Source organism: Trachypithecus francoisi, unplaced genomic scaffold (genome assembly GCF_009764315.1).
Source record: "Trachypithecus francoisi isolate TF-2019V2 unplaced genomic scaffold, Tfra_2.0 Lachesis_group20, whole genome shotgun sequence".
NCBI classification, from domain to species: Eukaryota; Metazoa; Chordata; class Mammalia; order Primates; family Cercopithecidae; genus Trachypithecus; species Trachypithecus francoisi.
This window is the reverse complement of record NW_022681466.1, coordinates 68,117,597-68,143,300: the sequence shown is the minus strand read 5'-3', so window position 1 is coordinate 68,143,300 and position 25,704 is coordinate 68,117,597. Positions and strand designations below refer to the sequence as shown.

The 25,704-nt window shown below is 47.3% G+C and overlaps 1 protein-coding gene across 5 annotated transcripts in view; it reads right to left on the bottom strand.

Annotated features, from left to right (window-relative positions):
- ANKFY1 (ankyrin repeat and FYVE domain containing 1) overlaps positions 1-23,663 on the bottom strand; it is a 102,413-nt gene extending 78,750 nt beyond the window's left edge. For 3 of the 5 annotated variants that reach the window (XR_004430888.1, XM_033185038.1, XM_033185041.1), the window contains exons 1-2: positions 23,237-23,387; positions 3,261-3,453 (exon numbers count right to left, since the gene is read on the bottom strand). Coding sequence is in view for 4 of the 5 variants with exons in the window: in XM_033185038.1 (XP_033040929.1) it covers positions 3,261-3,453; positions 23,237-23,372 (329 nt within the window). In the remaining variant the exon portion in view is untranslated. Of the gene's footprint in view, positions 1-3,260; positions 3,454-23,236; positions 23,388-23,573 lie in introns of those variants that run through there. The other 2 variants (XM_033185040.1, XM_033185039.1) reach the window with 2 other exon arrangements.
- Positions 23,664-25,704: the final 2,041 nt, after the last annotated feature.

Genomic DNA, 25,704 nt, shown 5'->3' with positions numbered 1-25,704 from the left:
AGCTGAGATCCGGCCACCGCACTCCAGCCTGGGCAACAGAGCGAGACTCCGTCTCAAAAAAAATACAAAAAACTAGCCGGGCGTGGTGGCGGGCGCCTGTAGTCCCAGCTGCTTGGGAGGCTGAGGCAGGAGAATGGTGTAAACCCGGGAGGCGGAGCTTGCAGTGAGCTGAGATCCGGCCACTGCACTCCAGCCTGGGTGACAGAGTGAGACTGTCTCAAAAAAAAAAAAAATTGATTTCTCAATTTCAGTTACCACATCTCGACAGCTTAGTCCCCTAGGAAGACTCCATTCCCTATCTGATATTCAATTGTAGATAACATAGAGTTTCAATCTTCTTTAGATAAAGGGCAGGCTCTTTTTTTGCGAGATGGAGTCTAACTCTGTTGCCCAGGCTGGAGCACAGTGGCGTCATCTTGGCTTACTGCTGCAACCTCCGCCTCCTGGGTTCAAGCGACTCTCCTGCCTCAGCCTCCTGAGTAGCTGGGATTACAGGCGAGTGCCACCACGCTCTGCTAAATTTTTGAATTTTTAGTAGAGACAAGGTTTCACCATGTTGGTCAGACTGTTCTCGAACTCCTGACCTCGTGATCCGCCCACCTCAGCCTCCCAAAGTGCTGGGATTACAGGTGTGAGCCACCGCACCCAGCCTTTTTTTTTTTTTTTTTTTAAAAGACAGGGTCTCACTCCATCCTCCAGGCTGGAGTGCAGTGGCGTGATCTCAGCTCACTGCAACCTCCACCTCCCGGATTCAAGCAAGTCTCCTGCCTCAGCCTCCTGAGTAGCTGGGATTACAGGCACATGCCACTAAGCCCAGCTAATTTTTGTAATTTTAGTAGAGACAGGGTTTCACCATTTGGCCAGGCTGGTCTCGAACTCATGGCCTCAAGTGATCCACCTGCCTCAGCCTCCCAAAGTGCTGGGATTACAGGTGTGGGCCACCACACCTGGCCTAGGGCAGGTTTTAGAAGCTGAAGGAAGACTTGTTGGAGTCATAAGATCATACCATAACTAGCTAAAAAGTGACAGGAAGAAAACTGCCCAGTCTCATCATTCCCATTGTCTCCGAGGACTTCAACACAATGAATGTGAAATAAAATTACTAATCAATTGATAAGCAACTGAAAAACTAAAGGATGGGAGTTCTAATGGGAAAGAGCCTCAAAGAGTAGGAGAGGTATGTCTGTAACAGGAAAACATTAGGCTTCCCTGGGCCAGTAATAAAGTTTTCACTTGTTCATGGAAGAAGAGGAAAAATAAGATAATGGATTATATTTTACAAGAAGCTATATCTATTCAATTTATGGAACTATCCTTTACTCAGAATATATGCTTCCCTTTTTCTGTAACAGATTATTCTTTCATTTAGAAAGGTCTCAGATAACAGTAATTTTGAATCCTGAGTTATTGTATTGTTATTTGCATCCTCTAAATTTTGATTTTTTTTTTTTTTAAGACAGTCTTACTCGATCACCCAGGCTGGAGTGCAGTAGCACAATCTCGGCTCACTGCAACCTCCACCTCCCAGGCTCAAGCAATTCTTCTGCCTCAGCCTCCTAGGTAGCTGGGACTAGAGGTGTGTGCCACCATATGTGGCTAATTTTTGTATTTTTAGTAGAGACGGGGTTTTGTCATGTTGGTCAGTCTGGTCTCAAACTCCTGACCTCAGGTGATCCACCTGCTTCGGCCTCCCAAAGTGCTGGGATAACGGGTGTGAGCCATCTATTTAAAATGTCATAATTTATTTGAAAATTTACTAAGTCTTATGTAGACTGAGCTTCTACCTCCCTAGCGGCTCAAGTCCTTCCTTCTTATGTCTATTCACATCTGTGTTTCTTTGCCAGATCCAGCATCCCAATTCAGTCTTTCATCATTGCTGTTCTGGACTATATGCAACATCACAGGTGCTCACCCTGCTCTTTTCTCTTTATAATTTCACCCACATGACATTAGCATGCCTTTTTTTTTTTTTTTTGAGACAGAGTCTCGCTCTGTTGCCCAGGCTGGGGTGCAATGGCGCAATCTCAGCTCACTGCAACCTCCGCCTCTCCGGTTCAAGCGATCCTCCTGCCTCAGCCTCCCGAGTAGCTGGGATGACAGGCATCCACCAGGACCGGCTAAGTTTTTGTATTTTTAAGTAGAAACAGGGTTTCATCATGTTAGCCAGGCTGGTCTCAAACTCCTGACTTCAGGTAATCTGCCCGCCTTGGCCTCCCAAAGTGCTGGGATTACAGGCCTGAGCCACCGCACCCAGCCCCGAGCTTCTAACAGAAACTGTATGGCTCCAGAGTTCAACCTCAACCATCGTGATGCACCCTCCAACTAGTTCCAAGACTGTTTTGCTTTTTTTTTTTTTTTGAGACGGAGTCTCGCTCTGTCGCCCAGGCTGGAGTGCAGTGGCCGGATCTCAGCTCACTGCAAGCTCCGCCTCCCGGGTTTACGCCATTCTCCTGCCTCAGCCTCCCGAGTAGCTGGGACTACAGGCGCCCGCCACTACGCCTGGCTAGTTTTTTGTATTTTTTTTTAGTAGAGACGGGGTTTCACTGTGTTAGCCAGGATGGTCTCGATCTCCTGACCTCGTGATCCGCCCGTCTCGGCCTCCCACAGTGCTGGGATTACAGGCTTGAGCCACCGCGCCCGGCCTGACTGTTTTGCTTTGACCATCTCAAGAGAAACGGACGTTTGCCCTCTGAATTCCTAGACATGTCCACCAATTCCTGCTTAATTAGCAATGCTGTCACCATGACTCCTGCACTCTGCTGAAGATAAGCCTTAAACAAGAGATAAAAATCTTGCCTCAGGCCGGGCATGGTGGCTCACACCTGTAATCCCAGCACTCTAGGAGGCCAAGGCAGATGGACCTCAGGAGATCAAGACCAGCCTGGCCAACATGTTGAAACCCTGTCTCTACTAAAAATACAAAAAATTAGCCGGGCGCAGTGGTGTGTGCGTCTGTAGTACCAGCTACTCGGGAGGCTGAGGCAGGAGAATTGCTTGAACCCGGGAAGCAGAGGCTACAGTGAGCCGAAATCTCGCCACAGCACTCCAGCCTGGGCAACAGAGCGAGACTTCGTCGTAAAAACAGTAACATAAAATAAAAAAATAAAAATCTTGCCTCGAGGAGCTTCTGTTCTAGGGAATAAAGATGTGCTAATATCCTCAGTGGAGAGAAATAAATTCTGGAAGAAAGTGAATGAAAAAGTTGTAGTGTGGCCCAGGAATAAAGCCAAAGGCCTTCGGTGTCCAGGAGCCCCGCTCACCTGTACTGCTCCTGCTCGTAGAGGTCTGCCACGATCGCCAGCAGGCGGCTGATGAAGGACTCACTGCTGCTTTCCTTGTTTGCCTGCGCAGCCAGGAGGGTGCAGCGTTTCTCTGTCTCTGCCAGTTTCTTCTGCAGCTTGACATACTCTTGTCGTAGAAGCATCAAGTGCTTCTCCAGCTTGGCCACCTCCTCTGCAAGGAAAAGAAAGAACCAGGTTTACCGTGGCCGGTGTAAAGCAGGCGCATTCGTTAGTCCCTCATCCCACCGATGGGAACGCTCCCCAAGGGACCGGCCACCTGACAGTTCTACTATTTCTCAGTGATAGTCCCACAGGATCAAGAATGGCTTTGATGGCTGGGTACGGTGGCTCACACCTGTAATCCCAAAACTCTGGGAGTCCCAAGCAGGGGGAATCACTTGAGCCCAGGAGTGTGAGACCAGCCTGGACAACATACTGTCTCTACTTTTTAAAATATTCATTAAAAATAAAAAATAAAAATAAAAATAACAAAGAATGGCTTTGTTTCAGGGTGCTGGTCACTGAACCAAGGAGACCATCATGGTGACAGGGATTTCTACTCTCAGCAGCTCAGTACTATACAGTATATGATAATGAAGAGATGTACATCAAGATGCTGACGGGCACCTGCCCTGCAAATCCTTTACCATAAAGCCAGGAGTCTCCAGGAGAAAAGGCTACCAAAATCACCTAGATTTTTTGAAACCACTAACAGTAATAACAATTTCCTATTTTTGACATGTTCTTCTAAAAGCTTTGCATAACTTACCTCATTTAATCTCCCCTTTTTTTTTTTTTTTTTTTTTTGAGACGGAGTCTCGCTCTGTCACCAGGCTGGAGTGCAGTGGCACGATCTAGGCTCACTGCAACCTCTGCCCACTGCAACCTCCGCCTCCTGGGTTCAAGCAATTCTCCTGCCTCGGCCTCCCTGGGACTACAGGCACGTGCCACCACGCCTGGCTCATTTTTTGTATTTTCAGTAAAGACAGGGTTTCACCATGTTGGCCAGGATAGTCTCAAACTCCAGACCTCGTGATCCACCCGCCTCGGCCTCCCAAAGTGCTGGGATTACAGGCGTGAGCCACCACACCTGGCCTCTTTTTTTTTTTTTTTTTTAAGAGATGAGGGTCTCACTATGTTGCCCAGGCTAGACTCAAACTCCTGGACTCAACTGTTCCCCCTGCCTCAGCCTCCCACAGCTGGGACCACAGGCACATCCCACTGTGACCAGCTTCATATCATCTTCAGGACAAGCCTATGAGGTAGGTACTGCTATATACCAGCCCCATTTTATAGAGGAGGAGGACACTGGGGCACAGAGAGGTTACAGATTTCCCCTGGGTTGCAAGGCTGGTGAGAGGACGGGCTGGGATCTGAGCCCAACATTCTTATTCCAGGGCCTGTGATCATATTAATCACACTCCCCAACCCTGACACCTGTCTCCCTTCAGGTGAGGAGCAGGGCAGTTAATAACGGTTCAGATGGAGGCACGTCATCTTCCACAGGCGCGCTGGAGCAGGTTCAAAGGTTGAGAACCACTGTATTTGATTGATTAAATTCAACAAGCATTTATCAAGTGTCCACTAGGTGCTGGACGCTGCACGATGGTAAACGCACTCTGACATACCTGTCCTCGGAGCCCTGAGTTACTGACAAAAACAAAGATAAACAATTTTTTCTTCTTTTTTTTTGAGACAGAGTCTCACTCTGTCGCCTGGGCTAGAGTGCAGTGGTGCAATCTTGGGTCACTGCAACCTCCATCTTCTGGGTTCCAGGGATTCTCCTGCTTCAACCTCCCAAGCAGCTGGGATGACAGGTGGGCACCACCACGCCCAGCTAATTTTTGTATTTTTAGTAGAGACAGGGTTTTGCCATGTTGGCCAGGCTGGTTTCAGACTCCTGGCCTCAAGTGATCCACCCACCTTAGCCTCCCAAAAGTGCTGGCATTATAGGCATGAGCTACCATGCTCAGTCATAAGTCAAAAAACTTTAGTTATAATTCATAATTAAAATAATTGTAACAGTCAAATGCAAAACTACAGCTCGACATTGAGAGCGAGAAGGTGAAAACAGCTATGAAAGCCTATGCAGCAAGTTAACTGAAGAGGCCGGGAAATGCTTCCCTGAGGAAGCAGCCCTGAACCTTCTCCTTTGCCTGAGCTCTGGAGTCTTAAGAAGGGATGAGACAGGGGATTTATGCAACCATGCAAATTGGCAGCTTTATCAGTCAAGGTCTCTGTGGCTCCACAGTGCTGCTACAATCATCCTGCGGGCCCTGGCCCCTTCACCCCTCCCTCTTCCACACCACAGACATTCCAAATCTTGACACTGCCCTGAGGCCCATCTCCCATCCAACCTGCCTCATTCCATGCCAATACCCTGAGAAAACGGAGCTACTGACAGTAACTCCCACTGTCCCAGCAATGATTCCCATCTCCCCTTTGCTTCCTTAGACAGGGTATATCCTTCCTACCCAAGTTTAATCCCACTATGTGCTCCCTACATCTCATCACTCTCCTCACTCCTCAGGACCTTTGCTTTATCATCAACCACCCCATCTCAGAACTCCAGTCTCTCTTTCAACTGGGTGGTTCTAGTCAACATATAAGCCAGTTTAAGTCTCTTATCTATTAAAGCATCCCACTTCCACATCACATCTGAAACCCTCAGCCCCGCCATCTCTAGCTACCATACACCATTGTCTCACCTGCCATTCCCTCTTCTGGCCCCACCATCCCCTTGAAACTCCTTTCACCCATGACCTTCTAATTGCCAAGTCCAATGGACTCCTGCCAGTGGTTCTCCTCCTAGACCTATGACACCACATCACACTGTTGTCCATCCCTTCTCTTATTTTAGCAACCACAACACCACCCTCTGATTCTGGTTCTCTGTCTCTTTCACATGCTTCCCTGCATCCTTTCCCAACCTTTCCTTTTTCTTTTTCTTTTCTTTCTTTTTTTTTTTTTTAAAGAAATCGGGTCTCTGTCACTCAGCCTGGAGCACAGTGCCACAATCCCAGCTCATCACAGCCTCAAACTCCTCAAACTCCTGAACTCAAGTGATCTTCCCACCTCAGCCTCCAGAATAGCTAGGACTACAGGTGCTTGCCACCAGGCCTGGCTACATTTTCGATTTTTTGTAGAGATGGAGTATCACTATGCTGCCAGGCCTGGTCTCAAACTCCTGGGCTCAAGTGCTCCTCCTGACTCAGCCTCCCTAGTACCTGGGACCACAAGTGTGTGCCATCACACCTAGCTATCGATTTTTAAATTTTTTGTACAGATGGGCCTTGCTATGTTGCCAGGGTTACGTTGCCTTGCACTCCCAGGCTCAAGCGACCCACCTGCCTCTGCCTCTAGAGTAGCTAGGAGCAGAGTTGTCCATACTTGGGAGGCTGAGGCAGGAGGATTCCGTTGAGCTTAGGAGGTTCAGGCTGCAAAGAGCCGAGAGTGTGCAACTGTACTCCAGTCTGGCAACAGAGCAAGACCCTGTCTCAAAAAAAACCAACCAGCCGGGTCCAGTGGCTTATGCCTGTAATCCCAGCACTTTGGGAGCCTGAGACGGGCAGATCACAAGGTCAGGAGTTCAAGATCAGCCTGGCCAATATGGTGAAACCCAATCTCTACTAAAAATATAAAAATTATCTGGGCGTGGTGGCACGCAACTGTAGTCCCAACCACTCGGGAGGCTGAGGCAGAAGAATTGCTTGAACCTGGGAGGCGAAGGTTGCAGTGAGCCAAGCTCGTGCCAGTGCACTCCAGCCTGGTCGAGAGAGGACACTCCATCTCAAAAAATAAACAAACAAAACAACCAAACAAAGAAAAAAGTTATGAGTAACAGAAAAGACAGGCAATTAAGCCAATGCAGTAAACCCTGAGCACTCTGATAGGGGATACAAATGGAGTGTGGTGGGAGACCTCCTGGTTTAAGCCAGCGTAAAGAAAATGTTCCAGAAAAGCAGTATCTTACTTCAAAAGATGTAAATAAAGCCTGTATTTGTTTGTAGCATACTGGACCCAGGAAATGCAAGAAAAGGTTTCAATCTTTTATTCTCTTGGTCAGATTATCCTTTTAAGCTTGTATCAGTCAACAGATTTGTCAAACAGACAAAGTACATAAACACTGTACATTTCTCTATAAGAAATACAAATAATTATGAGCCCAAGCCTCGCCCTCTCCTCCAAGAGTTCACTGACAAAAATGTCAGCCACTCACCAGCTTCTATGCAAGTTAACTGAAAATGATGGCTATAGTATACACCACATCTCGCTAGTTCAACCTGGTGGCTGCAAAATTATATCCCACTTGCCAAGAGACAGCCTCCAAGTTTCCGCTGTGGTAACCTTTTCTTCCATAAGCAACCTGAACCCTCTAACTGTGGTTTTAATCACACCATATTCTACCCAACCTACATCTTTTGTTCCTCAACAACTCCAACCCAGCATGACTACAGCTGGCTGGGGAATTTCCATTTCACTTAAACTGTCAATCTGCATATATTTATGCACTAAGCATTCTGGCAGATTAGGAGCTGCCTCTTTTAAGAGTTAAAAGGGCAATCTAGGCTGGGTGTCGTGGCTCACACCTGTAATTCTAGCACTTTGAGGGGCCAGGCAGGAGGATCTCTAAAGCCCAGGAGTTTGAGACCAGCCTGGGCAACACAGCAATTTTTTGTTTTTTTTCATAAAAAAACTGAAAAAATTAGTTGGGTGTGGTGGCACACACCTGTAGTCCCAGCTACTTGGGAGGCTGAGGTGGGAGGTCGAGGCTACAGTGATCTGTGATCATGCCACTGTGCTCCAGCCTGAGCAACAAAGCAAGACTCTATATCAAAAAGGGTGGGTGGGGGGCAATCTAACTAGCACCTATTCCAAACAAAGTTATCAAAGCAGTATCAAATGTAGAATCAAAGTCGTATCTACAAGGAGCTCAGAAACAAGAAGGGCAAGAACAAAACTAACAGTCACAAAGAAGCTGGATACTGATTTATGTGCTAAGGTGTTGCAGCCCTGGCAAACATTCAAATAGAAGATCTTAGATCCTGAGTGTACAATAAGGGAAAAAAAAAAAAAAAGATATGTGGAAGACCATCAGGTGAGCTAGAATCAAAAGGACGTAGGTAACAGGTGAAATTATAGGAACATCTGCCTTCAAGAATGGAAAATTAGGCCGGGTACAGTGGCTCATGCCTGTAACCCTAGCACTTTGGGAGGCCAAGGTGGGTGAGTCACTTGAGATTAGGAGTTTGAGACCAGCCTGGGCAACATGGCAAAACCCCATCTCTACAAAAAAATACAAAAATGAGCCAGGGGTGGAGGTGGGCACCTGTAGTCCCAGCTCTCAGGAGGCTGAGGTGGAAGGATTGCTTGAGCCTGGGAGGTGGAGGCTGCGGTGAGCTGAGATCACACCACAGCACTCCAGCCTGGACGACATAGAGACCCTATATTTATTTATTTATTTATTTATTTATTTATTTTTTCCGAGACGGAGTCTCGCTCTGTCGCCCAGGCTGGAGTGCAGTGGCCGGATCTCAGCTCACTGCAAGCTCCGCCTCCCGGGTTCACGCCATTCTCCTGCCTCAGCCTCCCAAGTATCTGGGACTACAGGCGCCCGCCACCTCGCCCGGCTAGTTTTTTGTATTTTTAGTAGAGACGGGGTTTCACCGTGTTAGCCAGGATGGTCTTGATCTCCTGACCTCGTGATCCGCCCGTCTCGGCCTCCCAAAGTGCTGGGATTACAGGCTTGAGCCACCGCGCCCGGCCGAGACCCTATATTTAAAAAAAAAAAAAGACTGGAAAGTTGCTGATTCCTCTATCTAAGCCTTCAAGTGGAGGAGATCCTGAAAGCTGTTTCCAGCCATCTTCCCCTCTGCTCTCTAGGAAACCATACACATTTCCTTAAACATCAGTTACACACATAAATTCTAAACTCTACAGCAACAGCCCCAGTCTCTCCACAGAATTCCTGATTCAAATACGTAGCAGCTGCCTGGACAACGACACAAGATATAAACTACCAAGGGAATGAGCAGAGAAGAGGCAAGATAAAAGCAGGGCTTTGGCATGATTTGGGACTCTTAGTCACAAAATTACAGATGCTCCCCCACCCGGCAGCTTTTGTCGGGGAAACCCAAAGGATCACAAAAGTACTCAGGAAGCTTATGAGCACTTACCAGTGCTACCTCAATTGCCATACCATTTCATAGCATAATGGAGGAGCGTGAGCACTTAACAGGGCTACTTCAATTGCCATACCATTTCATAGCATAACGGAGGAGTGCTTATGGCTGAGACATTACCAGCCTGTGGGGAATACTGTCTGCTTACAAACAACAACGCAACTGTGTCCTTGAAGTGTCACCAAGCTGTACAGTTCTTGCAAGAAAAAGGACAAAATTATCATTCTGAGCAATAATGGAGAGAGAATTTACAAGGCACAGGTTCTAGGGCGAGACTGACTGGGATCAAACCTAGTCTGGATACACCTTAGGCAGGTGACTCATTCTCTTCATCTGTAAGGATGCTGTAAACATTGAAAGTGCTAATACACGTAATAACCTTAGAATACAACCTGCCCCGCAGTAGGTGGTCAAAAGATCTTAGCTATTATCACAGTTCTTAGAAAGGCAACCCAGGGTAGTCAGTCCTGTGCTGTAAGATTCTCCCTGCACACTGATAGCCCAGAGCATGCATTTCAGAGCCTCACTGACTGGGTCTGACCCCAGCTTACCCATTTACTAGCTGTGTGACCTTGGGCAAGTTACTTAATCCTCTCTGTGCTTCAGTCTTCTCACATGGAAAATGAGACTAATGATATTATCTTAGAGCAGGGGTCCCCAACCTCCAGGCCATGGACGGGTACTAGTGTGTGGCCTGTTAGGAACTGGGCCACACCCAGCAGGAGGTGAGCTGCGGGCGAGCCACCTTGCCCACCTGAGCTTGGCCTCCCGTCAGATGAGCAGCAGCATGAGATTCTCACAGGAGCGCGAACCCTACTGTGAACTGCGCACGCGAGGGATCTAGGCTGCACGCTCCTTATGAGACTCTAATGCCTGATGATCTGAGGTGGAACAGGTTCATCCTGAAACTACTCCCTTCTCTACTCCATCTATGGAAAAGCTGTCTTCCACGAAACCAGTCCCTGGTGCCAAAAAGATTGGGGACCACTGTCTTAGAGAACGATGTGGAAAGTCATTAGGATAGGTTACATCACTCGGAACAGTGTCTGGTTTAGTAAGATTTACCACTGCTGCTGCTTCTCCGCCTACTTATTCTTCATCCAGTGCCCAGTTTTCAGCCGTGGTTTTTTCTTTGTCCCCTTCCAACTTTCATTTGAAAAGCAAGCCTAGAAATTTAATTAGCTGGGCATGGTGGCGCATGCCTGCAGTCCCAGAGATGATGCCACTGCATTCTAGCCTTTGAGACAGAGACAGCCTGTCTCAAAAAAGGAGAGGAGAGAGGAGAGGACAGCAAACCTGGAAATTTAAATAATAGATAAAACCTAGAGTTTCACGAAAAAAGCTACACTAAGTATCAGTGAAGAATCCCAGGAACTTCCAATTTCCAAATAATATCTATCTGTTCTCCATGAGTGCAGTCTATGGTCAGACTCTCAGTAAGTATCCTTTCTGATAGTTCATCACTGTTGAGTTAACAAAGCATGCTTAAGACAAAAAAAAACTGCATTCATTATGAATAGCCTAAAATAAAGACTGTAATGTCTATTGCAAAAAAGTAGTTAATCAGCAAATTACCTCTTCAGAAGTTACATGGCACAGTCAGGAGAGAAACCAAGAATGACTTTTAGAACACTCTTTCTTTTAGTTCAGGAGTTGGCAAACTTTCTGTAAAGGGCTAGATAGCCAATATTTTAGCTCTGGGAGCCACACAGTCTCTGTGGCCCTACTCCACTCTGCCAGTTGTAAAACAAAAGTACAAATGAATGAGTGTGGCTGTTTCCCTAAAAATACTTTATTTATGAACACTGAAAATGGAATTTCATGTAATTTTCACATCATGATACATTGTTTTGATTTTTCTTCAACCAGTTTAAAATATTTAAAATACAGTTAATATGTATAAGCTATTTTTATATGTTACATCTATAACATGTAAACAAAATCTTAGCTTAAGGACTGCACAGAAACAAGTCAACAGGTTTCAGGTCAGATTTGGCTGACAGGCCACACAAGCCCTGCTACCCTGCTGGTGATTTTAAAGAATTAGGATGTTAAAATGACACCCAGAGCCAAAGGAAAGGGCAGAAAGCAGTTTATCTATCTGGAAGGCCTAGAGTTCTGAAACCTCTCACTTCTTACCACACCCTAAGCCACAACAGCAGCCACTGCATCTTCAAAATATGCCTCTCTCCAAGCTTACCTCCTCACCCTCAGAAACAGGCTCACAGTACCGCCTCCCACCCCTAGACAAATACTCTTCCACACAGTTATGCTCTTGACTGCCCAGTCTATCATACTGTTTGCCTTCTCCACCAATTTCTTTCTTTCTTTCTTTTTTTTTTTTCTTGAGACGGAGTCTCGCTCTGTCGCCCCAGGCTGGAGTGCAGTGGCCGGATCTCAGCTCACTGCAAGCTCCGCCTCCCGGGTTCACGCCATTCTCCTGCCTGCCTCAGCCTCCGAGTAGCTGGGACTACAGGCGCCCGCCACCTCACCCGGCTAGTTTTTTTGTATTTTTTAGTAGAGACGGGGTTTCACCATGTTCGCCAGGATGGTCTCCATCTCCTGACCTCGTGATCCGCCCGTCTCGGCCTCCCAAAGTGCTGGGATGACAGGCTTGAGCCACCGCGCCCGGCCTACTCCACCAATTTCTGAAGAGTCCTCTTTAGTCACTACTTCCTCCCTTGCCTCCTGAACCTTCTGAAACTTAGCTCCTACCCACATCCCTCTGCTAAACAGTCACAATGATCAAATCACCCACTTTGATGACCTTTTCCGTATTCTTCAAGCTCCTCAACCTCTCTGTAGCCTCTCAATCACCCCATTCTTAAAACTCTTGTTTGGGCTTCCTAACTCTGTACTCTAGCTTTCTTCCTAACCTCGTTACAGACCCTTCATCTATTCTGACTACCCACTTTCTAAAAAGGCAAGTGCTGCAAGGTTCACACCTACAACGGAACTTTTCCTAAATCTTCTTCTTTGAATGTGGTCTCATGCACACCCATAACTTTACTGTCACTGCTATAAAAATGGACCCAAATCTCTCTTTCCTTCAACAGCTCCTGCTGAAAGAATGATCGACTGGTACTATAAACTCAACAAGTCCAAAATCAAACTTCGTATCCTCCTCAAATCAAAGTCTTCTTCCTACTTCATTTCATGTTATCAAAGCCCTAAGTTATCAATGTACAGGCTATGGTAATGCGTTTATATAGCACACCAAACATACAAACTATTTAGAGATAAATTTAACACAATGTGCAATGCATGCGCACCGAACACTATAAAACACTGCTGATAGAAATGAAAGGCAACCTAAATAAACAGGGTGATACACTACGCTCGTGGATTGGAAGGCTCAATAGCTCAGTACTGTTAAGATGTCAGGTCTCTCCAAATTGGTCTATAGATTCAACACCTTCCCAGTAAAAATCCCAGCGAACTATTTTTGTAGAATTTGAAAGAATGATTCTAAATTTTTTTTCTTAGAAACAGGGTCTCCCTCTGTCACCCAGGCTGGGGTGCAGTGGCCTGATCACAACTCACTGCAGCCTCGAACTCCTGGGCTCAAGTGATTCTCCTGCCTCAGTCTTCCAAACAGGGAGAACTATGGGTGAGCACCACCGCACCTGGCCAATTGTTCTGTAGAGACAGGGTCTCCGTATGGCGCCCAAGCTGGCCTTGAACGCCTGGCCTCAAGGGATCCTCCCACTTTGGTCTTTTAAACTGCTGGGATTACAGGCATGCACAAGCACAGGCAGCTGATTCTAAAATTTGCGTGGAAATGCAAAGTTCCTAGAATAGCCAAAAAAATTCTGCGTGGGGGGAAAGAAAAAGGTTTAGCATTTACCTGACGCAAGGCTGCGTATAAAGCTACAGTAAATAGGACAGCATCGTACTGGCATCAAGACAGATATCCAGAGCAATGGAATATAACGGAATCCAGGAATAGACTCTGACATATACAAATGCTCTGACAGTGGTGTCAAGGCAGTTCAATGAGTAAAGAGCAATGGGACCAGAACAACTGGAGATCTATATGGAAAACGCAAATCCCTATTCCTGGATACCGCTACATATAAAGACTAACTCAAAATCACACATATCTAAATGGAAGGGTTAAAACTGTAGCCCTTCTAGGCCGGGCATGGTGGCTCACGCCTGTAATCCCAGCACTTTGGGAGGCCGAGGCAGACGGATCACGAGATCAGGAGATCAAGCCCATCCTGGCTAACATAGTGAAACCCCAACTCTACTAAAAATACAAAAATTAGCCGGGTGTGGTGGCGGGCGCCTGTAGTCCCAGCTACTCGGGAGGCTGAGGCAGGAGAATCACTTGAATCCAGGAGGCAGAGGCTGCAATGAGCCGAGATCGCGCCACTGCACTCCAGCCTGGACCACAGAGTGAGATTCCATGGAAAAAAAAAAAAGCAGAGGGAGATTTGACCCACTCAGAGTAGAAGGTCACGTGAACACAGAACAGAGAGAAATTTGCAGATGCTGTCCTTGAAGACTAGAATGACGCAGCCAATAGCCAAGGAACGTCAGCAGCCTCTTGCAGGTGGAAGAATCAGGAAAAAATTTTCTCCTAGAGCCTCCAGAGGGAATAGGGTCCTACTGAGACCTTGATTTGAGACCAGCGATGCTGATTTCAATCAGACTTCTGTCCTCCAGAATCATAAGAACACGTTTCTGTTGTTTTAAGCCATCTAGCTTGTGGAAATCTGTTACAGCAGCCACAGGAAACTAAAACAGCTATACTTACAAACAAAAAATTCTGTTTAGTGGAAGATTTTAATGCCCTGGTAACTTTTTGCCAGATTAGTGTCAACATCATTTGATGGGGTAAAAGGAAATGTACACTTTCCTGTCATATTTTGCAATAAAGAGAAAGAGGGAATTAGTACTTTTTGTCTCCTATGGCAGTTAAGTTCTTCACATTCATCATCTCAGATTCTAACTATATTGAAAAAGTAATATACTAACAGTGAAATTCACTTGGGTTAAGTGGGTTGCCTAAAATCACACAATTAGCAGAAGGCAGACTCGAGATTTGGGATCTCAAGCCAGAGCCCATCCCATTAATACCATGATGCCAGATTTCAGCTCCAATATCAGAACATCAAGATCAGTCATTAATTAATGCAGGAACTAAATGAGCTCCTTCCATTTCCTACCGTAAATGCACTCTACTGCCCTCTGGCCACTCCAGTTCTAACCCGCACTGTATTCGGTGTTTTTCGATTACCACCACCCTGGCATTGCCTTTCTCTACATTCCTTTTTTTTTTTTTTTTTGAGACAGAGTCTGGCTCTGTCGCCCAGGCTGGAGTGCGGTGGCGGGATCTCAGCTCACTGCAAGCTCCGCCTCCCGGGTTTACGCCATTCTCCTGCCTCCGCCTCCCAAGTAGCTGGGACTACAGGCGCCCGCCTCGTTTTTTGTATTCTTTAGTAGAGACGGGGTTTCACCGTATTAGCCAGGATGGTCTCGATCTCCTGACCTTGTGATCCGCCCGTCTCGGCCTCCCAAAGTGCTGGGATTACAGGCTTGAGCCACCGCGCCCGGCCCTTTCTCTACATTCCTATAGTTCTTCTATTCCAGCCAAAACTTCAGCAGTGAATTAGTGTTCGTCACGTTAATTTTTTTTTTTTTTTTTGAGACAGAGTTTCGCTTGTCACCCAGATTGGAGTGCAATGGTGCGGTGCGATCTTGGCTCACTGCAACCTCTGCCTCCCTGGTTCAAGCAATCTCCTGCCTCAGCCTCCTGAAGTAGCTGGGATTACAGGCGCCTGCCCCCACGCCCAGCTAATTTTTTTGTACGTTTAGTAGAGACAGGGTTTCATCATGTTGGCCAGGCTGGTCCTGAACTCCTGACCTCAGGTGATACCCTGGCCTCCATCTCCCAAAATGCTGGGATTACAGGCATAAGCCACCATGCCGGGCCTATTCATGTAATTCTTTAATGACTAAATGACTTTATTCCTATTCTGCTTTAACTATGTCCATCAGATAAAAGAGAAATGATTGTAAAGGTTGTGATAACATTCTATTTGGAGAACTACAAGAATAATTTTTTGTTTCAGGCTTACATTAGGATCTTCCACATAAAATATTTCATTAAAGTGTCAGCTTCCCAGAAAACACTATCTCCTTGTTGGCATCAGATTAGAAGAGCTCTTCACTGGTGATGAATTACCACCACTACTACTTTTCTTTTTTTTTTTCCCTTTTGAGACGGAGTCTCACTCTTGTCGCCCACACTGGACTGCAGTGGCACCATCTCAGTTCACTGCAACCTCCGCCTCCTGGGTTCAAGCAATTCTCCTGCCTCAGCCTCCCGAGTAGCTGGGATTACAGGCGTGTACCACCAAGCCTGGCTAGTTTTTGTACTTTTAGTAGAGACGGCGTTTCACCATGTTGCTCAGGCTGGTCTCAAACTCCTGACCTTGTGACTTGCCTGCCTCAGGCTCCCAAAGTGCTGGAATTACAGGCATGAGCTTCCACCATGCCCAGCCCACAAATCTGGATGTTTAAAAGGTCCCAGGTGACTGTACCGTGCAGGGTTCTCCAGGTTGAGAACTATGTACTAACGGAATGAAGGAGAGAGGAAAGCACAGAGGTGAGAGGTGTACAGCATCCAGGGGATTTGGTGACTGATGCAGACTTAGGGGGGAGTCGGGGATAACTTTTTGGTTAGTGACTTGAGAGTCTGGCTGAACAGTAGTGCCATTAATCATGAATGTAGAAGAGAAAACCCAGTATAACTAGAAAACAAAACATGCATGCTTATTTGAAATACTTTGCCTTCCCCTCTCTGTTCTGCAAGTTCCATTAAGGTTAAGGTTGTGTCTTGCTCATTTGGTCATCTCCGGCATAGTAGCTTGCACCTACCGTAAAATACATTTTTCCTGAATGCAATTCAACTCTGTGAGGTTCATCTGCCTTATGTTACAATCAGTGGCATGACTTACACATCTTTCAAAAGCTCACCTTGTACAGCAGTGACGACTGGGCTGGTTTCATAAGAGATGCACAACAAATATTAGGTAACTAGCTATTTCCACCCCAAACTCCTGACTGGAAACACTTCCAACTTAGACACCACCACACAGAAGTATACTGGGCAGAGCAAATATGTCCAAAAGTGAGGTCAAAATATTTGTTCTCAAATCTATTCCTCCTCTACCTCTTAGCAGCTCAGCCATTTGTCTTGAGTCATCCAGACCTAGAACTCTTGAGTCATCTTTGATTCTCTCTCAACATTCAACCAGATTTCAAAAGTCCTGTCTTTCATATGTTCTGCGGTCTTTCTCCCATCAGTCCTCTCCAGCCCCACAGCCCCTACCAAATGGCTCACTGCTACAGCTTGCTCTCTGACTTCCTTTCTTCTCAATTCATCCTCTGCACTGCAGTCATTTTGTCATGTTCCAGACAATTCCAGTTATGTCGCTACCGTGGCTGATTCCTTTCAGTAGTATTGCTCCATGACTCTCAGAATAAAATCCAAATGCTGAACCAATGCCCTTAATAACCTGGCCCTTAACATACTCTTCCAACCTCACATCCCACTAATCCTTCCACCCTAGAACAGTGACCTCTCCTCAATCTCATGTCCCCATGTCCAAAGGAGGGCCGTTTTTCAAAGCTCAGCTCAAGTAATGTCTTCTGCAACAAGACTTTCCCTGAACATCCAAAATACATTCCCCATTACTTCCTTAAAAAATCTCTCCCTATTCTGAGTTTTCAAAGTAACTCCTAAGCATTTTTTACCTTTCACCTTACAATATAGTTTTTCATACACAATTTCTTTTATCACCCCTCCTAGACTTCAGAACTCCCTGTGAATAAGCTTTAGTTCTGGCTATTCTTGTTTACCAATTACTTCTCCCTCTATACCCATTCCATGGTTATCTCCTCTTCCTCCTGACAGTACCTTACCAAATGGAGTTCAATAAATACCACAGGTTCAACAGGAGATTCTGGGGACACAGCAATTTCTCATTTTGTTCAGCAAGGCTGTAAATCATAATATCTCAAATCGCCTACAGCAAATCACCCTGCCAGTGACAGAATCCTGTGTATCTCAGCACAATTCAGTAGCTTTACTTTGAAACGTCCACTAATGGATAAATTTTATTTCTCAGTAAAAATAATCCACAAGGAGAAAGCTAACAGCTACAGCTGGTGACAGCAGTGAAAGTAAGGAAAGGGAGAGAAAAGAAAACAATGGTATAAAAGGAACAGTCCTCGAGAGGTCTCTAGACTATATATAATCATCAATGACCTGGGACATTTGTTCAATAAGTAAAACAATAAACAGATAAATTTCTCTTTTTTTTTTTTTTTTTTTTTGAGACGGAGTCTCGCTCTGTCGCCCGCACTGGAGTGCAGTGGCCGGATCTCAGCTCACTGCAAGCTCCGCCTCCCGGGTTCACACCATTCTCCTGCCTCAGCCTCCCGAGTAGCTGGGATTACAGGCGCCCATCACCTCGCCCAGCTAGTTTTTTGTATTTTTTGTATTTTTTTGACACGGAGTCTGGCTTTGTCGCCCAGGCTGGAGTGCGGTGGCCGGATCTCAGCTCACTGCAAGCTCCGCCTCCCGGGTTTACGCCATTCTCCTGCCTCCGCCTCCCAAGTAGCTGGGACTACAGGCGCCCGCCTCGTCGCCCGGCTAGTTTTTTGTATTCTTTAGTAGAGACAGGGTTTCACCGTATTAGCCAGGATGGTCTCGATCTCCTGACTTTGTGATCCGTCCGTCTCGGCCTCCCAAAGTGCTGGGATTACAGGCTTGAGCCACCGCGACCGGCCGATAAATTTCAAAAGTAGAAACAGCAAAGTTCCTTCTTTCCTTATTTCTACCATCCTACACTAATGAGGCATTTTCTGGAATGGTACTATCCAAAGCACTTCTGGCAATGAGGCAAGTGTTCTATTAATCTGTGCTGTCCATTAGGGGGAGCTACTAGCCACATGGCAACTGAGTACTTGGAATAGGACTAGCACAACTGAGAATTTTAAATTTTATTTAAATTTAATCAAATTTAAGTAGCCACACGTGGCTAGTGACTAATGTGTTGGTCGATGAATGCCCAGGACATGGAATGTTTTCCCCATGTTACTTGGGTTGTTGTCAAAAGTATTTTTCTGATCAAATGCCATCAACTTAATAAAAGTTTATGATAAATTTTCTGTTCAATATACTATCTACAAAAAAAAAAACCTTACTTTTTTTTTTCAATTTTTACTTTTACTGAGGAGAAGAAGTGGAGAGTGATTTTAGAGGAGACTCGAGGGAAGGACTGCACGCCAGGGTGAAACCATCAGGCGCTGTGGGAAAAGCATCAGGCGCTGTGGAAAAAGGCTCTTCCTGCGCCTGAGAAATATCCTAGGATCCCGACAGCTACTTGTGAGCTACAGATGATCCCCCTTTTAAAGCTGAGGACACTGAGACTGAGAGCAATTAATTGACTTGCTTATGATCATAGCTTAAACTAGGATTTAAATCCATGTCCAGCTGCAGAGTCTGAGCTCTTAAACACTACATTTTATTTTATTATTATTATTTTTTGAGACAGTCTCTGTTGCTCAGGCTGGAGTGCAGTGGCACAATCTCGGCTCACTGCAACCTCCACCTCCCAGGTTCAAGTGATTCTCCTGACTCAGCCTCCTGAGCAGCTGGGATTACAGGCATGCACCACCACACCTGGCTAATTTTTGTATGTTTAGCAGAGATGGGGTTTCACCATGTTGGTCAGGCTGGTCTGGAACTCCTGATCTCAAGTGATCTGCCCACCTCAGCCTCTTAAAGTGCTGGGATTACAGACGTGAGCCACCGTGCCCGGCCTTAAACATTATATTTTAGTTGCTAAAACAAAAATGGGCAGGATGAAAAGTAGGTTAGGTAGCTCTCAGCAGACTTGTTATCCAGAGCATAATAAAAGCTGGACCAGCCAGTTTGATTGGCAAGAAGCTAAGGATGTATCCAGGCAACTTTTCTTGATGGCTAGCAGGTGATGCTTGATAAATTCATACATTCCTTCAACCACAGCCATGATTCTAAGCTGGGAGATACAGGAGTGAGCAAAACAGAACAAGTCCCTGCCCTCATGGTGTTTATATTCCAGTGAGGGACGCTCTCTAATGAGATGACAACTGAACAGGCACTGAGTGAATAAAGTGGGTCAGCTGTGTGGAGAAGCAGTGGAGGACTGTTCCAGGCCAAGGCAACTGCAGGGACAAAGACGCAGAGGTAGCAGCATGTTGGGCACGCACAAAGAACAGCAACCAAGTCAGTGTGGTGGGGCACAGTGAATGAAAGCAGGAAACAAGCTCCAAGTGTTAGGTGGGGCCCACACCCTGTTAGTACTTAAAGGTCATTGGGAGAATTGGAATATATTTTAAGATTACGGAGAACTGTGAGAGTTGGGCAATGAGGGGCAGGAGTATTAAGAAGAGTGGGAGAGACATGATCTGACTGATGTCTTAAATGAAACACCAGAAACTGTGTGAAATTAGAGTGTGAGAAAGCAAAATCTAGGCGGAAAAGTTAAAAGCAAACTTTTAATTGGAACCTTTTGAAGTAGTTCACTTGGGTTACAAAGGAAGCTTAGGGCTGGGAGCGGTGGCTCACACCTGTAATCCCAGCACTTTGGGAGGCCCAGGCAGGTGAATGGCTTGAGCCCAAGAGTTCAAGACTAGCCCGGACAACATCGCAAAACCCCAACTCTACAAGAAATACGAAAATTAGCCGGATGTGGTGGCACGCACATCTGCACTCCCAGCTTTTTGGGAGGCTGAGGTGAGAGAATCACTTGAGTCTGGGAGGTGGAGGTTGTAGTGAGCTGTGATCACGCAACTGTACTCCAGCCTGGGTGACAGAGTGAGATCCTGTTTCGGGGGAAAAAAAAAAAAAAGTACCACAAACGAAGCTTAGATTAGCAGGATAGCTACAGAAATGTAGAGATGGGGAATAAAACTAATTTTACGACAGACTTTAGCTAAATATATATGGTCAAATCCATAGTCATGGATAGATGGAAGGAAAGAAGGTTGTCCTCTAAACAAGTCACATAAGAAGCTGTATACTCAGTCTCTCAGGCATTCTGTTTACTATTCCCAGGCACTATCTCCCACATTCTCACACAGCCAACCAACCATTATCAGGGAAGTTCCCATAGTGTGTTCACAGATCATTCAAGTCATATGACACAGATATCTGCTATTTATTTATATTTAAATACGTCTCTCCAAACAAGCAGAGCAGGCTCTGAGAATATGATTAAAGCACAAGCAGGATTAATATCCCACAAACATTTTCTACCTAATCTTGTCTTCCTTTGCACAGCTTCAGGTATAATGAGCTAAATGGCCCGGAATGCCTCCTAGCTGAAGTTTGCAACATCGTTTCTAAAAAGCTTAAACCCCAACAAAAAGTTGGGACACAAAAAAGGTAAAAGCAAAACTGGCTTACACCTGCAATCCCAGCACTCTGGGAGGTCGAGGCGGGCAGATCAGCTGAGGCAGGGAGTTCAAGACCAGCCTGGCCAAGACAGTGAAACCCCGTCTCTACAAAAATTAGCTGGGCATGATGGTGGGTGCCCGTAATCCCAGGTACTTGGGAGGCTGAGGCGAGAGAATCACTTGAACCCGGGAGGTGGAGGCTGCGGTGGCCGAGATCGCGCTATTGCACTCCAGCCTGGTCAACAGAGGGAGAGGGAGGAAGGGAGGAAGGGAGGAAGAAAAACTGTGAAGTCAGAACTTCACGACTGCTTACCTAGCGATCCCCCTGCTCATTTCACCCTGAAAGGATGTTTTCTTCGTGTGTTTAAGGAGACATACCCCACTGACGGGCTGTCTCTCGAGGCACTTGCCAGATGACGAGTATGGATGATGAGCATGCTGACTTGGCCTGTATGTGCTCCTCAGGGGTTGGAACCCCACTGCACAGCACAGCAGGGGGTCAGTAAAGCTCCTGAATGAAAAACCCGCCGCCCTCCACAATCTCAACCTTGCTACTGTATTCCCAAAACACTGAACTTACCTTCCTAGTGTAAAAGCGCCAGACTACCCATTACCTCACAGAAGACCTTCCTGAACCTTTCTACCCACCTCACTCCTGTGAGGAACAGCTATTTGCTGTGTACAACAACATTCTGTGATTGACCCAAAAAGTAACTTCAGAGAATGTCTTGGGTTTTCGCTCCTTTTCTTACTCCCCTGCTTTCACCTCAAGTTTCCCCTCCAGGGATATGGCAGAAAATGCAAAGACAAAAACTGGCTGCCTGCTAGGCGCAATGGCTCATGCCTATAACCGCAGCACTTAGGCCAAAGCGGATGGACTGCTTGAGCCCAAGAGCTGGAGACCAGTTTGGGAGACATAGTGAGACCTACTCTCTCTCTTTTTTAAGACAGGATCTTGCTCTGTCGCCCAGGCTGGTGGAGTTCACTGCAACCTCCGCCTCCCGGATTCAAATGATCCTCCCACCTCCCTAGTATTACTGCTGGGACCACAGGTACCCGCCACCACTCCATTCACTCCAGGCTGGAGTGCAGTGGCACGATCTCAGCTCACTGCAACCTCCGTTTTCCGGGTTCAAGTGATTCTCGTGCCTCATCCTCCCGAGTACCTGGAATTACAGATACGTGCCACTACACCTGGCTAACTTTTGTATTTTTTGTAGATACGAGGTTTCGCCATGTTGCCCAGGCTGCTCTTGAACTCCTGGCCTCAAGCGATCCTCCCACCTCGGCTTCCCAAAGTGCTGAAATTACTGGCGTGCGCCACCACACCGGGCCAAGACCTTGTCTATGCACACACAGACACAACTTTTTAATTAGCCAGGTGTGGTGGCGAGCGCCCGTGGTCTCAGAAGGCTGAGGCAAGAGGATCGCTTGAGCCCAGGAAGTTGAAGCTGCAGTGAGCCGTGACCGCGCCACTGTACTCCAGCCTGTGGGACAGAGCGAGACCCTGTCTCAAAACACACACACACACACACCCCAAAACCAACTGGGTGCCAGTGGCAGCTATCTCTGTAACTTTGCCTAAATTCCTTTATCAATAAAGGGCAAATACACATGTCAGGCCTCCTTCACGAGGTTATCTAAAGTCTAATGCAAATGAAAAAAGCCGACCAACTGTCACGTGCTGCCCAAATCTAAGACCCATCAAGAGATAGGTTCAGTCAAAGCTCAAAACCAACAGGACAAGTCGTGACCAAACACACTGCAGTCACTCAATAAACAAAGGTCAAATAAGGAATATTCTTCTCCAATAATGGTGTAAAGAGGAGAACCACGCTGCCCAGATACAACAATGTTGCTGCACGATTCCTGACAGGTAACTCCCTATCTCTGGGCCTTCTTTCCCCCTACGTGTACAATAAGGCTTTGACAATGAAGGCTTCTAATTACTGCTACATTAAGAGAGGCAGACTCTGAGAGACCAGAGTGCCTTAACCTGCAATGTCATAAGAAGTGCACCAGACCAGAGGGTAGGCACTGGACTGGGAAGCAAAGGCACAGAGGTCTGGTTTGAGCAGCCCTCTTGTGAGCAGTGTGACCTTGGCCAACTCCCTTCCCGCAAACCCCTTCCTCCCGTCTTTATCGGTACGCCTGGCCTGAAGGCAGGGGCTGCTGCGGAGCCGGAGCCGCCAGTACGCCCACCTGCTTGACCCCAGCCCGAGGGGTCCTACGCTCTTCCGCAAGCAAGAGATGGACCCCTTCCGGATGCAGGACGTGCCAGGACAGCAGTTTCGATTTCCTAAGGAGAAGGCTTACTTCCCCCGGCGTCCCGGCACCGCCGGCAATCAAGAGCCTCCCCTGCTGCCCTCGGGGCCCCGCGGCTGCACGCTGCACCGGCACGAGACCCGCCAGCCCCGCTCCGCAGCCGGCCGCAGTCCCGCGGGGTCGGCATCGCGGGAGGGGCGTTGTCATAGAAACCGCGCTCCGGACCCCAGCCCGAGCAGCTCAGGACAGGCTGCACAGAAAGGCTCGCGAGACCCGCGGAGCCCCCATGCAACCACGCCCGGCCTTCCCCTCCCAGGGCAGCTTCTCCCGGCCAGCAGCGCCCCCACAGCTCCGCGTCTTTCCGCGCGGCTCCACAAAAAAACCCTACCTTCCGCCATGTCTGGCCCGGCACTGCCTGCAGCCTCGCGAGACGTGCGCGGCTCAGGCGGGGCGGTGCAGAACGGAATCACCAAGTCTCGCGAGAATCATGGGAGGCGCGGCAAAAGGCGGAGCCGAGGGTAGGAAAGGGGTGAATGAAAGTGGAGGGGGATGCTGGGCTCTGGGGGAGGCGGAGAGCCGGGTTTATTTTTACCGGGTGTTTTTGAGGCTCGAGATTTATTAAGCACTGACTGAGCCCTGTCATATTCCACGTCCTTGGCAGGGCACCGAAAAGGATGACACAACGAATGCAGACTACTCCTCGGAGAAGCTTGGCAGTGAGAGGGTCAAGAGGGGGTTTGTTGGTCCTTAGCTTGTAAAGATAGGAGAGGCTGGGAGAAAGGAGCCAGTGGAGAGGTGCCTGGGGACGTGGGATGCTCGGCAGGCGATGCAGAACTCAGGAAAACGGATTAAATTTGGCCTAGAGGCAGGTCACCTGTTATTCCACTAAAACGTTAGGAAATAAGAACATGCGTGCAGATATATAGGGGAGAAGAAAATCAGGGAGATTATTTGATCACATCGATTTTATGGGTGAAGTTATGAGACAAGGAAGGAGACCAAGAAGAGCGAAGAAACTATGGAAGAGGACGCTGAAGTTGGAAGGCCTGGTTTCAAATGCCTCATGTATGTCTTGATGGATCACTTTTTTCTAGGACTCAGCCACCAGGCTGTAGTAGCAGATACATTGAATTCTAGCATTTGTCCAGGGCTTGGGATTATATTGCCCAAAATAAATTGAGGGTGCTATGAGACGACAGCCCAGGCCATCAAACATGGGATGCAGACTGGCTAGGGACTGACGGAGGAGCCACGAAACTGCAGGTCTCTAATAACTGAAGGCCAGTGCAGTGCAGGCAATGTTGTGAGAGCTTGGTGGTTACAGTAGCAAACAGGTTCACAGTGAAGTAGCACTAGGAGATGATAAAAGTCCAGGACAGGCCGGGCGCGGTGGCTCAAGCCTGTAATCCCAGCACTTTGGGAGGCCGAGACGGGCGGATCACGAGGTCAGGAGATCGAGACCATCCTGGCTAACACAGTGAAACCCCGTCTCTACTAAAAATACAAAAACTAGCCGGGCGAGGTGGCGGGCGCCTGTAGTCCCAGCTACTCGGGAGGCTGAGGCAGGAGAACGGTGTAAACCCGGGAGGCGGAGCTTGCAATGAGCTGAGATCCGGCCACTGCACTCCAGTCCGGGCGACAGAGCGAGACTCCGCCTCAAAAAAAAAAAAAAAAAAGTCCAGGACAGGCCGGGCCTGATGGCTCACACCTGTAATCCCAGCACTTTGAGAGGCCGAGGTGGGTAAATCACCTGAAGTCAGGAGTTCAAGACCAGCCTGGCCAACATAGTGAAACCCCATCTCTACTAAAAATACAAAATTAGCTGGGCATGGTGCACGCTTGTAATCCCAGCTACTTGGGAAGCTGGGGCAGGAGAATCACTTGAACCTGGGAGGGGGAGGTTGCAGTGAGCTGGAGGTTGCAGCCAGCAGGAGGTTGCAGCGAGCCAAGATTGTGCCACTGCACTCCAGCCTGGGCAACAAAGTGTGACTGTCTAAAAAAAAAAAAAAAAATGTCCAGAGCCACGGAATAGAGGGCTGAAGTGGAAATGAGAAGCCAGGAAAATTAGATGTTGGGATTTAGAGGTAGGAAAGGAAAGGAGCTTCAAGTGCTAAAATCTTTGGCGAATATGGGGAGGACTAACTATATGATTAGTTAGACAATTGCAGAATGGAAGGCTAAACAGTAACATAGCTGAATAGAATGAGACCTTTCTTGTTTTTGTTTCTGTTTTTTTTTTTTCAGAGATGGAGTCTCTGTGTTGACCAGGTTGGTCTTCAACTCCTGGTCTCAAGCAATCCTCCCACCTCAACCTCCCAAAGTACTGAGACTACAGGCATGAGCCCCCGTGCCCGGCCTGGCATGAGACCTTTTCAAAAAAGACTTTTACTCAAGGGAGAATCAAAAGAATGCATCAATAGTTCAGGATTGCCGGGAAAGTGGTGGCCTTGGAGGACAGCCAGGAGTAAGAGATAAAAGGTTGGAAGGAAGGATCTAAATTAGCTATACCTGGTGATGTA